The 13,490-nt window shown below is 43.6% G+C and overlaps 1 protein-coding gene across 1 annotated transcript in view; it reads right to left on the reverse strand.

Moving 5' to 3' along the window:
• Positions 1-9,182: 9,182 nt before the first annotated feature.
• Positions 9,183-13,490, reverse strand: part of pfkpa (phosphofructokinase, platelet a) — a 74,208-nt gene continuing 69,900 nt past the window's right edge. Inside the window, exon 21 of the mRNA XM_080305925.1 lies at positions 9,183-9,624. Within this exon, the coding sequence (XP_080162051.1) occupies positions 9,587-9,624 (38 nt within the window). The 3' untranslated portion in view covers positions 9,183-9,586. The remainder of the gene's footprint in view (positions 9,625-13,490) is intronic.

Below are 13,490 nucleotides of genomic sequence, written 5' to 3' on the forward strand. Positions count from 1 at the left end.
ATGGCTCTCACCTCTGTTCTCACGCCGCTGAAATCAAATCTCATGCAAAATAAGACGTTTTGCAAAAAGACAAAAACAGGTTAAACAGACCGTAGAGTTCATCCAAACCTTTAAGAAACTCTTTCTGGGATATTTAAAGGGCCGGCACTCTCACCCAGACTGATAGCTGAAATGTAATACCCGTGCCATGACTTCAGTGAGAGGGGAGTCTTCTGTGATGGTATGTTAAGTTATGTAACAGGCACAGAGTCAGAATGTTTTAACATTCACTGCTATATCTTATTGATTCAAATGCAGACTTGTGTATGTGTGTGGAAGTGATTGCTGCGCTATTGACTTGTGAATTTCACAGTTCACAGAAAATAAGCTCAGAACTGTGTAAATAGAGTGTAATGGAGTGAAAATCAAAGGGCGGTATACATTTAAACAGCCAGCTTGGTCTTACTGACATCTCTTCATCTTCAAAAACTGCTGCTCTTTTTTCCATGTTCATGCATTTAATTCATCCTACGATCTTATTTTTAGCCAGAAAGCAGTGTTGGACTTGAATCTTTTCTCAAACTCCTTTAATCAAACAAAAGAACAAACCAAAGGAAGACAAAACAACCCTGAGATTTACTTCCTAGACAACACACCCCCCACACTGCCACATAACTTTGTGCTGAGTGCTCTAGTGGGCTGAACCAATGGAGAATGTACCATTAAATCATGCATCAAGGTAATCCGGAATCGCTTTACACCCTTTAAAAGGCACTGAAACTGGCTTTGCTGCTTAGCCACGGTCCTGCACCAAAACCCTCCCCGCCGCTCGCCTGCCCACCCTTCTGTTTTCCTTTCTGTGTATCCTGGGAACCTGGAGAAGTAATTACATCACCGCAGCTCTTCTTTTCAGGCTGTCCGATTGGTTGCGTGGGAACCTCGGTGCAGGAAGGAAGGACTTGCAGGTGCGTTCATAATTAGGAGAATAGAGTAGGCAAAGGGACTGTGCACATACTCTCTGGTCTGCTTTCGGTCCACACGGAGAGGTGTTTGCTGCAATTATTTGCATGTGTTTTTTTTCCCAGAGCTGCCGCCTATGATATCACCCAACATTATATCTTGCTGTGCTCAGGCGAGTATTTTCAAATGAGCAACTGAAGAAAAACAGCCAGTGCAGTTTAGAGTGTGAACACAATCAAAGGCGAGAGGTCACATGCGTCCAGCCTCATTAACTGCCTATTAAACCTATTGTGTTATTGCGGCTCCCAACCAGGCTGTTTATATCTGCAGCGCCGTCGTCCCTGCCCCCACCCCCCACACTGAAACATCCATAATTTCAAAGGCTCTCTTAATGAACGTGCAGGCCTGTCCATTAGCTTCAACTTCCAAACAGCTATTGTAGCGCCACAGCATGTGGTACAAAACAACAACAGACTGACACCATTTCTCTCTTTTGTTCCCTCTTTCTCTCCGTACACATTATTTGTTGTGCTGTTTCTTGTGAAGTGGTGTTCCCATGCGACTGGCAGACGTCTTGGCGTGAACCTGCTGTAAAAATAAGAACAGGCCACTGCGTTATTTATAGACGAGGCCACGGCTGTCTAGTGAATATGCTGCCGAGATGCAAAGCACACCTGTCACTTTCTGTATGATACTGGGAAGAAGGTGGAAGCGCCGTAAAACACATCGCTTTTACAAATAACTTTAGCTGAAAGTCGTCTGCGCCAGTTAATGCAAAAGGCTCAAGTTCGCCTTGATTTCCCATCCAAACACAGTTGAAACGCTGAAGTTATCAGTCCAAGCTGAGCGCGGTGTGAGAGCAAAAACTGCATCATAGCCCAGCTGATGTTGACATTGTTCCACGCTTCCTGTGGGTGATGGGCCCACAGGAGGTGAGGGTTCAAAGAGCTGTGCCCAGCCAGGCTCTGTGGGCTAAGGTCCAGCCACCAGATGCTCTCCCTGGAGCTCCCTCCACAGTCCCAGTAACCCTATCCCAGGCAGGGTAAACTAGTAAGTGAGTAACTCCTGGATGAGATATTCCGAGCTTGTCCTTACAAGAGGAGCCCCGGGAGGTTGATCCAGGACACTGGATGTACTGGAGAGTTCATATTGCTCGGCTGGCCTGGGAACATCTTGGTTTTCCTGCAAATGAGCTAGAGGAGGGGGCTGGGAAGAGGGAGATCTGGTCTTTGCTGCTTAGGCGACTGCTCCAGCGGCTAAACCCCGGATAAGTGGAAGAAAATGGATGGATGGACATTTAGGTGCAATTCCCAAACTTCCACTTTGGAATTAAGTTTAACTTAATTTTGACCCTGATGGCTATGTATCATTTAAACTTTAAGTTCTCTAATCAACAAAAGTCCAGCAAACATTTGAGTTGTTGGCTAGTGTTTCCCACAATGCACTGCCAGATCCTAATGTATGTATGTTGGTATGTTGGTCGTCTGTTTGCAGTTTTTGAGGTCCTTTAATTTTTTTAAGCCACTCTTTTTTTCCAGACCTTCTTTTGTTAGCACCGCCAGTTAATAGCAAGGTGCAAATCTGGCCTTGTCCAAAGATATGCATTTTGGGTTAGCTGGTGATTCCAAATTTGCTGTAGGCATGAATGTGAGCAATGGATGGTTGTCTGCTGTTAGCACAGTGATGGACTGGTGACCTATCCAGGGTGTACCCCTGCGCTTGTTAGTGTGAGCTGGGATAAACTCTAGCCCCCCAACAAAACTAAATTAAACAGTCAACAAAATGAATGGATGGATTGATGGACCTTTAGACCAAATCTCAGCTCTATTCTAATATATAGCACTGTCATGTTAAATGTCTTTTCATTGCGGTTTTGCTGGGTGGGTAGTACTATAATAAAAAAGGGAGGACTATCTAGAGCAAATGCACTTAAAGCAGCATTAGGGTAGTGAAGGAGGGCACATTTCAAGAGCTGGAGATAACTCTTTTAAATTCCTCGGCGTTTCAAATCGATTCTGACAGGTAGTTTCACCATGTTTATTTTCCTGTGTGTACATTGAACTGCAGCGTGCCCTACTAAACTTATTTTCAATTTGCTTAGTTTCACTCTGCTCACTTGAGGTCAGAGGATCTCAGCGGGGAGAAACCGGGGCTGTGAATCTTCCATCTCATGCTCCGACTGACTCTTTTGCACTTCAAAGTGTCTCTGTGCACCTTGAGATCACCAACTCTGCATCTCAGATGGAGAATAAAAGAGATACATTATGCTTTGAAGAAATTGATCCCCGAGGATGGCAAGCTGGATGTCAGCCAGCGTGGTTATGATACTGTTATGGTTCTGCCAGGCTGTTTTTTTTATCCTTTTGTGAAAGCGATACTATTAGATCTGCTATTACGAGTCAATAATCTTCGTCCCAGGTGTTGCCGCTGCGCTGATGTGTTTGTGGATGTCATGTCATGCAGAAGGGAAAGGTTGTCTGCACTTATATTCCAGGATGCAGCTGAGATTTGACCCAATTTGTTTTCAAGCTAAACACTCTTGCCTGTATTGGCAGTAAATCTTCACTTTATACCAGGTAGAATTAGATTTTAAAAAAAGGAAAAGTTTCTCCTATCACGACTCGAGTCGCCCAAATGCATTCTGCACCGAATCCCCCCCCCCTCCAAATATAACTTCTCATATCAGATAACAGCAGGCTGAAGTATACAGCATATTCAGCAATCAATGTGAAACATGCTTACTGTTCAGCAGACCGAATGGAAAGAAAAATCCTTACTCCTGACACAACATTATTTCCACGAGTCTATTAGAAAATAACAGCATTTGCAAAGACGGGGGAGGAATACATTATCAGCAGTTAGGCTGAAATGACAACACGCATTATACGGCGATTAGTTTACACAAGGCAGCTAATGGATCCAATCACAGCACATTAATAAACAAGACACTTAGCTTTGTATCTACCTGAAGAGCCTCATCAATCTTTCATTGAGATAGCCACAGCCAGGGCCGAGGCAACGCCGGTCCAATATTTTGACCGCTGAGAGGGGGGGAACGATGTCAATCACTCTGCCTCTCCACCGCTGCTTATGCAGAAGTAAAGAAAAAATAAAACAAAATAAACATCTCTCGGATCAAAGCAATCAGTAAGATTATTCTCTCTGCCGTGCTGCACAAAACGACCGTCATATATCTGCAGAAGCCGATCGGGGATCAATGCCCATGAATCAATGATCGTTTTGGCAGGTGTTTGCAAAGACACCCCACCACCACCACCACTTCTCTACAATGTGCATTGACATTTTTGTCTGCTACAGGGTGTGTGTGGGGGGGGGGGAGGCTGCTAGAAACCGGCCTTATGAAGACTAATAAGCCTCGCATGAAATGCGAATGAAAGCAAATGCCAAAGTTGTATAATTACTGCAGTATTTACTCGTGTGATATATTACCAATTTACTGCATGTTTCTCTAATTAGCCAGCCCCCTTGCCTTGTACACTGGTTCTGTCAAGTACAGGCCACAGCTAAAGGAGGGTGGGAGTGGGTTTTGATGAGTTCTGTGATGCTGTTAGAATTCCTAACAGCCACCAATAGAAAGCAATGAAATAAATAAAATGAATCGTCACAGTCAGACACATATTGTAATGCCTGCAGCACTATAGCAAAAGCAAAAATGCCTCACTCCCGCATTGCTTACACAACAGGCAGGAAATATGACTTCAAAGTCGGCGTTTTCACAACTTCATCGCCAGAAAAGACGGAAATAAACTCCAGATCTGTGAGCACACGCGGGGATCAATCCGTTAGTCAGACAATTAATCACCTCAAAAATGCATGTTTATCATTTGTCTCCAACACTTCCATTCTGATGGATTACATGCATTACAGCCCTGCTTCCGATCTGATTTGTATGCCTCACTGTGCTGATTACAAAATTACACTGCTGATGCATTGGTTTTGTCAATACAAGATTGATGGCGCTGATGAATCCAAGAACAAAAAAAAGCACGTAAAGATTGTTAAATGAATGCAAAGGTAAAAACAAAAAAAGGAAAAAGCTTGAACAATTAAGCAGCTGATGGGCCGAATGACAGACAGGAGGCAGACAGAGCTGAATGGCAGAAGGGGGGGTTGGAGTTTTTGGCTTCTACTCCACTATTTCTGTGACTTGGGGGCGTATTCCCCCTGGTCTGCAGACAACCCCAGGCTGTTCTCTCAACTTCACCAAGTCTCTGTCTGTCTCTATCAGCCTGGGATCAGGGCTGCTCCGAGCTTGTGCGAGTGTGTGTGTGTGTGTGTGTGTGCCCACGCTGTCTGTTGCTTCAATAAAACCAGCCAGAGCAGACTGGGACCAGGGGGAGACTGACAGACAACACCAGCTCACAGGCACACAATAATAATGTAGCACAAACACATCGTGCAGCGCACATCCATAGAGAGCCATGCAGAGTAGCTGTGTGTGCACGTGCAGCTCCATATTCCACTCTCTCACAGGCACACAGACAACCATTTGGTGTGTGTGTGTGTGTGCGTGTGTGTATGCATGTGTGCCTGTTAGGTGGGGAATAGCGGGCCTCCCTTCCCCTGGGTGCCAGGTGCCGACAGGACATCTTCTGCTGGAGGCAGTTATCTGAGGACGAGCAGAACAAGAAGGGGGGAGGGAAGACAGGAGGGTTTTTTCACCACAGTATTGCCTCCATGCTGCCACAACAAGCCAAGACAAAATCTATGCATGTCGAAAAGTATGCATGGTAACGTGTAAAATTACCACCTCTGACAAGACTGTGGATAATTTCGACTAATCCTCAGAGAATTTGCTCAGCAGATAAATCGTGTTTCTGTATTCTGCCCGTGACAACGAGGCATGATCCTGCTTCCAAATTCTAAAGAAGATGCTGAAGAACACGTTTCAATGTTTTGGATAAAAAATTGCTTCATCAGCACTCTACATTTGGCAACAAGCCCTATCTGGATCAATGTTCAATGCAAAGACCCAATTTCTTTTTTGTCATTTCAGATAAGCCACTCCCACCTGCCCTTCTTTATGACTCCTGGTTGTTGCCTTGCTGGTTTTTCACTACACAGATATTGCAAAAAATATTCACTTACACATCAAAATCACTGAATTCAGGTATTCCAATCACTTCCATTGGCACAAGCATCTATGCATGCAGACTGCTTCTGCAAACATTTGGGAAAGAATGCATGGCTCACAGGAGCTCAGTGAATTCCTGCTTAGTACTATGATAGGATGCTACCTGTGCAACCGATGATGATCCGCATCATCGGTTGACTGGTTGTGTAAAGTGCTTTGGGGTCCTTAGGGACTAGTAAAGCGCTATACAAATACAGGCCATTTACCATTTACCACAAAAGTGGAAGTGATTGGGGAATGACAGCAACTCAGCTATGAAGTGGTAGGCCACATAAATCAACAGTGGGGTCAGCTGAAGCACATAGTGTGCAGAAGCTCTCAACTTTTCTGCAGTCAGTCGCTACAGACCTCCAAGCTTCATGTGGCCTTAGCTCAGGAACAGTGCTCTGGGTCTCTAGAGCAGTGGAGACTGAGACTGACCTGGCAATCTGACGGATGAGTCTGGGTTTGGAGGTTGCCATGAGAACGGTCCTTGTCTGACTGCACTGTGCCAAGTGTAAAGTTTGTTGGGGGTGGAAGGGATTATGGTGTGGGGTTGTTTTTCAGGACTTTGGCTCGGCCCCTTAGTTCCAGTGAAAGGAGCTCCTAATGCTTCAGCATACCAAGAAATTTTGGACAATTTCATGGTCCCAATTTTGCAGGAACAGTTTGGGGATGGGCCCTTCATGTTCCAACTTGACTGCACACCAGTGCACAAAGCAAGCTCCATAAAGACATGGATGAGCGAGTCTGGTGTGGAAGAACTTGACAGTCCTGACCTCAACCTGACATAACACCTTTGGGATGAATTAGAGAGGACACTGCGAGCCAGGCCCTTCTCATCCAACATCAGTGTTAGACCTGATGCACTTGTGTAAGAAAGGTCAAAAAATTACAATAAACACCCCTAAAGTTTGTGGAAAGCCTACCCAGAAAAGCTGAAGCTGTTATGGCTGCAAAGGGTGGATCAGCATCATATTAAACCCTATAGATTAATAATGGGAGGTCACTGAAGTTCATGTGTGTAAAGGCAGACGAGTGAAACCTTTGGCAATGTAGTGTATTTTGTTTAACCAGCACAGACACTCTTTTAGTCTAAATAAACCTGTTTCAGCTCGTTATATCTATAAAAGCAAAAAAACAAGAAGGACTCTGCAACCATCCATGAGATAGAAGAAGACTTCCCTTCCCAAGCTTGTGCTTTGCTGCATCCTGTACTGGTTGCTGACATTTTCCCACGACTAAAGAAAAGTTTATTTGTAGAAAAGCGTTCTTGTCACAAGCCGGTGCAGCGCCTCAGACCATTGTTTTCACCGATTGTAAACTACACTGAAAAATAATTAACTTCAATTCAAGCCTGGATTTCAGCTTTTATTTACACAAAACTAATCAAAAGAAAAGATTTTCATTTTAATGTCTGCCGGTCATTGTTTACGAATGAGCTTAGATTTTTAAAAGGCTAATAACAAGCTCAACTTACATTCGCTAATAATCGTTGCTAATCCAGTTTTCATATTCAGAGTTTTTACCTGCTTACAGCAACTGGCTGCTCAAACGTGACTGATCGACTCTCAATATTCCAGATCAGGCAACTTTACACATGACATTTACATGTAGTCCAAATATACTGGAAACAAACCAGTTAAATGCAACACTACATATTCTGATGGAGTGGGGCACATTCCTGCTGATGTCTTCCTTCTTCTGATACGACAAACTTTGCTCAGGTTTATGCATTTTTTGGCTTTTCAGCCTCAGTTCATGAGAGCAAATCTCTGTCAGTTTGTTCACATTTGCTTACTTTGGTTTTATAAATTGCTAGATTGAAGATAACAGTGTTGTTTTGCTTTGCAGGCAGTTCTATAAACTGATAACAGAGATTTAAGCTCTTCATAAAGTACCTCCTCTTGTTTGCTTACACGCTCCTCAGACTCCGTATTCACGGATCCATCGCAGCACCGGGGCTATTCTATCTGCTGTTGCAGTGTATGGGATTACAAAGATGCACGGCCCATACAAGATTACAAAGACGCAGAGCGCAGCAGAAGCCTGTTCACTCCCTGCAGCATCCTCCTTGTTTATGTCCAGGGGATGTGGTAGAAGAGCAGGCTACCAGTAGGGAATCCTGCATGGCCGTGTAATCTGGGCTCTCCGCTTAGACACAGTGCATGAAGGACAGGCTTATCTCTGGAGGGCTCACTGTGAAACGGCTAGACACGGGACGGGGGGCTCCATTGCTGAATGGATCTTTTACGGAGACGGCATGTGTTCTACAGTGCATTTACACCTCGATGAAGCAAAGAGATAAAGCCTCGCTTTGTCAGCATGTGAAATGCATAAGCATCCTGGATGCTGGCGTAGGCATTTTTGCAGCACTCGTATTATCAACTTGACACATGAGTTTTAGAGGATTTAAAACGATGAATGAACCAGAACGACTGGAAACAACTAAGCTAGTGATCCACTACACGTCATTTTCTCATCTAGCACTTACTTTAAAGCAAAGCAACTCTGCAAGTTGAGTTGCAAACTTTTATTTTGCAGCACCTTGCTGCATGCTCCTACACATTCCTTCTCATCTTCGCAGCCACGGGGTATTTTTACGGCATCACGGTAGGTTACAGCAGCAGTTTTTTTGTTTAAGCCTTCAGCGCAGTTTCCTGCACTTGTCTGAGCTTGTGAAGACCTTTGTTGAGTTTCTCCACCTCTCCCCAAGGGCATCTCCTCAACCCTGCACAACCCCACTGTCACATCATCCCATCCCGTTTTCAGTTTGTGTTGAGATTCCATTTCCCTGCTTTTGTACTCCACGCGCAAATCCCAGCTCTGGGCGGATCCCTACATAACAATGAGCCGCGCCGCTATCTGTGTTTTAACTGGCTCTGCTGGAGGAACTCTCTGGATCGCAGCCAAAACAATTCATTCACACAGAGTTCCTCACACACCCATGTTGTTTCACTCCTTTATTTTGGAAACTCGACGGAACGGCATCATTCATCACTGGCAGAACTGCTGCAAATATTTTTCCTGTTCGCTGTTAAGGAGGCGAGCTGGTGTATAATTTGCTGTGCCACCTGAATATATTGCACATAAATAATTCAAACGTGAGCTGTTACAGTTGTTGCGGGCATTTCGTGATGATGACAGTTAACGTGAAAATGATGGTTATTCCCTTTAAGTTCAGCTCTGGGTTTATGTTTATCCGCTATAGAATCTGCACAAAGTTCAGTGAGTTCAAGCAGTGACTGTAAACACTGCTGTCTGTTAGCCAGAGCCTCCATTTTTTTAATCAAATCTCTCCATCCTGAGCTCTTGGCTTCCTCCTGTGTTTCTACTTCTGTGGCAGAGAGATACATCTTGATTTCATAATTAGTTTGTCGTCTCATTCCCAGTCTCTACCTGCCTTCCTGTCCACCCTGAGGACTCACACTTTATCAGCCCCTGCTATCATATGCGGGATAAGCTTATATTACTCATTTCTTTTTCTTTTTTTTTTACATGTTTTTATGGTCACTAAGTCACTGATGAACCACGGACTGTCTGGCCTTCATCTCAAGATAAACCCAGAGATCGAGCAGTGCGTGGGAGTATTTCTCTCTCCACGCACCCATACAAAAGTCACAATGTTATCAGCTTAAAAGGTGGGACAGCTCAGCCATCTGGCAACTCACCAGCATCAGATGCATTTGGAAATTTATGCCTCTTCTGATTAGATAGCACGTAATTGGCACATTGTAAGCTCTGCTGCTCTTAGTTACTGTTGCTGCATGTGTCAAACTTTGCATCCAATCAGGTTGCAGTGGTAACAGCAAGCTCACATGAGACTTTGTTAGGAGCAAATCATTTCTGATGACATAACCACGGGATTCAGATCTTAAAAACTAGATGAGTAGTTTAACCTAATGATTTGATAAGTTTGAACAGGAAACAAAGATCTCAGACGTTAGTTTTGTTGGTCACATTTTCATCGACAGTTATACCCAAGAAAGAGAATAAAGGCTAAACGATTAGTTGTGCCAATTGGCAGACAGCTTTGTGACAGGGTAGCAAATGGCTGTGGTTAGCAAAGTATGTCACGTTAATGCTAATTTTGGCAAAAAGCAGAAACAAAATGAACTTAAAAACTTAAATTTAATGAACAGCCAACTGCTTAAACCAGAATTATACTTTCCATGTCCACAGGTCTGAGTGACATAAATTTCATCAACAGTCAGCGAGCATGAGATGTCCGCATGTCTATTTGGTTTTTTGAGACCCCTCTAAACCTAACTTCACAACCTGACACACACTTGAAATGTAACTAAACATCAGGCTGAAAAAGCCCAAATCTACTGTGACTGGCCTGTTTAGCAACATCGATTCCTCCTGTGCATTTCATTGCAGTTTTAAAATGTGTAGAGAATAATGATTGACTCAATATCAGGATGCACAATTGTCAGCGAATTCCTGGGGCGAGATTGCTAAAACCATAAGAGTGGACATGAGGGAATGTGCAAAGAAGCTATTGCACCAGGAAAAAACTGACCACAACAATAAGTGGGGATTTAGGAGGGAGAAAAATTCCAGCATTTTATTTGTTTCCATTGGCTGGTACTGCATGTGAAACACTGGGACAAGACCATGCGGTAATTAACGCTTTGTGCACCACATTCAAGCCTAAATGCTGGCAGCGGTTAAGATTCCCAGCAGGAGTCTAAATCAAGCTTTGGCGAGTCTTTCAGTACAAATGAATGCTGAAGAGTTCAGCATCTACCTCACAGTTAAAACACCCCCATCTTTGACTTATACCAAACTTATACCAAATTTCCTTTACAGGGAGCTCGCCAGGCAGCTACTACTACAAAACAATGAGATAAAACTGTTGCTACTCTAACGTTTCGAGAGCTGCAGATTTCTTCATATTGCAGACCCTGCAATGCTCGGCATCTGGGCCTGTAAATGTCTCAAACTATAACTCCTAGATTGTATTTCAGTGCCTGCCAACACAGCCTCCCTGCAGCCTTTTAACTACTAAAACTTCACACAAGAGTCTGTGGCTAATGTAACCTCTAACTCCACGCAACAGTGCAATAGATCTTAATTTATATGCTTCTTTTATTCAGTCACTCTGTACTCTTTGTAATCCATTTCTTAGTTTTCCTATCGCATTTTGATTTCGTGGATGAGAATGTGCGGACTCTTTAGATTCCAGATATTATTCTTATGCACGTTATCAGACGAAGCACAAAGTGTCACATTGCCAGAGAAGTTGGGGTGGAGATTTTCTCTTTTCTCCAGATGTGAAAGCAGAGCTGGTACCAGTGGGTAAACAGGATATTGTAGCCTGCATACCAGACTTCATACCTTCATTTCACTGCAGTGCTAATTTAATCCCTGTTACTATGGCAGTAGAACACAGAGCTTTAAAGACACGTGGTCATTTGTACGATGTGGCTCTGGGCCCAAATATCACATCTTCTGCAATCGCAGATTTGCTTGTTTCCATTTAATGAAATCCATTTCATATGGTAGCATCGCGTTTCGTTTGTGACAGCGCTGCCAGCTAATTGAATTTCAGGAATGAAATCGGTGTGAGATATGGATCATCCACCTCAGTGTCTTTGATCTCCCGGGATCTTCCATTTCTGTGTTCAGATTTTTATTTGAAAAGGATAATCTGTTCCACAGGCAGAAATCATCTCTCAGCAGCCTTTCAAAAGGGCAAAGGTGATGTGAAAACGGCCATCGGTGATTGGTTTTAATGAGAGTGTGACCTTTCAAAGAAGCCCAACAATAACTGGGATGGCTGATTTAAGCAGAATCCATATCAAAGAAGCTCTGGGTTGCAACAGTGAGCACGGTACACGGCGGCAGGATGAGGAACTCATTATTCTGCGACTTGCAGAGAGAGTCTGAAGCAGAGAGAACTGGAGAGGAAAGCGAGGGAGAGCAGAGAAAACAAGTGTGGAAAAAAAAAGATTTTAAAATGATCAAAATTCCAGTCACAAAACATTAGGGCTTATGCCGGGTCTTTTACTCGGAGCTGACAAGGCTCTGCAACTCTGCCAGCTGCCAAGCATGTTGCATCATGAAAACACACTAAAGCCTCAGAGGAAAGTGCTGAACAGCAGGGAGGGATATGAACAGCATCAAACCACGCACCCCGCTGTTCCATACAGTGTTTTCGCTGTTTTTTAAGGAACAATCCAAGACGCACGCCGCATACGTTGCTCTGCCAGGTTTGTCTGAAAGATCGTGCACATTAAGCAGCTTTACAGGTGATCACGAATGATAATGCAGCAAAAACTACCACATAAATTAGCCGCCATTGTGATCCTTGTGTGCATCGGTGCGCACAGCTCGGCTCGAAGTAGGAATGCAAATGGCATTTTCTGCATTAATCCGAGACACGGTGATTGAATTGCAAATGCACTAAAGTCACTGTTTTTTAAATTCATTTAAAGGCTTTGAATAGTAATCGTTTCCTCTTTTCCCGCACTGCGCCGCTTAACACAAAGAGTTGGTTTTACCTTCCTCCAGTGCACGAACTGCTGACCAAAGCCGGCACACTAAAGACGAAGATGCTACAGTGTATGTAGTGCTTGAATACATTGCCTCACTGCTTTTCTGTGCAATAGTGCATCAGTTGCATAGCTTGCTAAAACACTTGTATAAGAGGGACTATTGGGAGATATGAAATAGAAGTAGCTAAAATTAATTGCATTAATAGTATCTGGGGGTCGTCTCTGATGGAAGTTCACGTGACCAGACATGCAGCATTAAGTAGTTTTACCTCTTTAGTATAGCTCTACATCCGTACTATTATATTTCTGGCAACAGTCATATGCTGACACATTGTCTAAGTTGTGTATGTTTGCATGGATTTGTTGGCATTTTGCTGGTTTTAGCACTTGCTCAGCGTACGTTTTAAACTAGGAGGCCAGCATGGTGTTATTTTTGAGCACAAGCAAATAATTTTTGCAAGTACAAATGTTGCCTTTTGAAGAGAAAATTATTTTGAGCGAAGAAAAGCTTAATCTGAGAGAACAAAAATTTATTGCTGCGTGCAAGAAATGTATTTCAGTGTTTGCTATTATCCCTCTCGCTCAGTTGTTGATATTTGCTCTGTGTGCTGACAGACATCTGCAGATCTGCTCTCAGTGTGTCGCTCCCACTCTCAACATCCCTGCTCTCTGCACGCTCAACTCTTTCTGTACACCAATAAAAATGTGCCACAAAACCAACCAGTCACAGACTTGGATGCAAAAATTCTGATTGGCTGTTTTGGTCTCAATTCAGCTTGCTAGCTACTGGAAACATCGTCCAAAATGTAGCTAAATCCAGGAGAGTGGTTTAATTTAAACTACAGGGTGGGCCATTTATATGGATACACCGTAATAACATGGGAACGGTTGGTGATATTAAAGTCCTGTTTGTG

Source organism: Astatotilapia calliptera, chromosome 9, assembly GCF_964374335.1.
Source record: "Astatotilapia calliptera chromosome 9, fAstCal68.1, whole genome shotgun sequence".
Lineage (NCBI taxonomy): Eukaryota > Metazoa > Chordata > Actinopteri > Cichliformes > Cichlidae > Astatotilapia > Astatotilapia calliptera.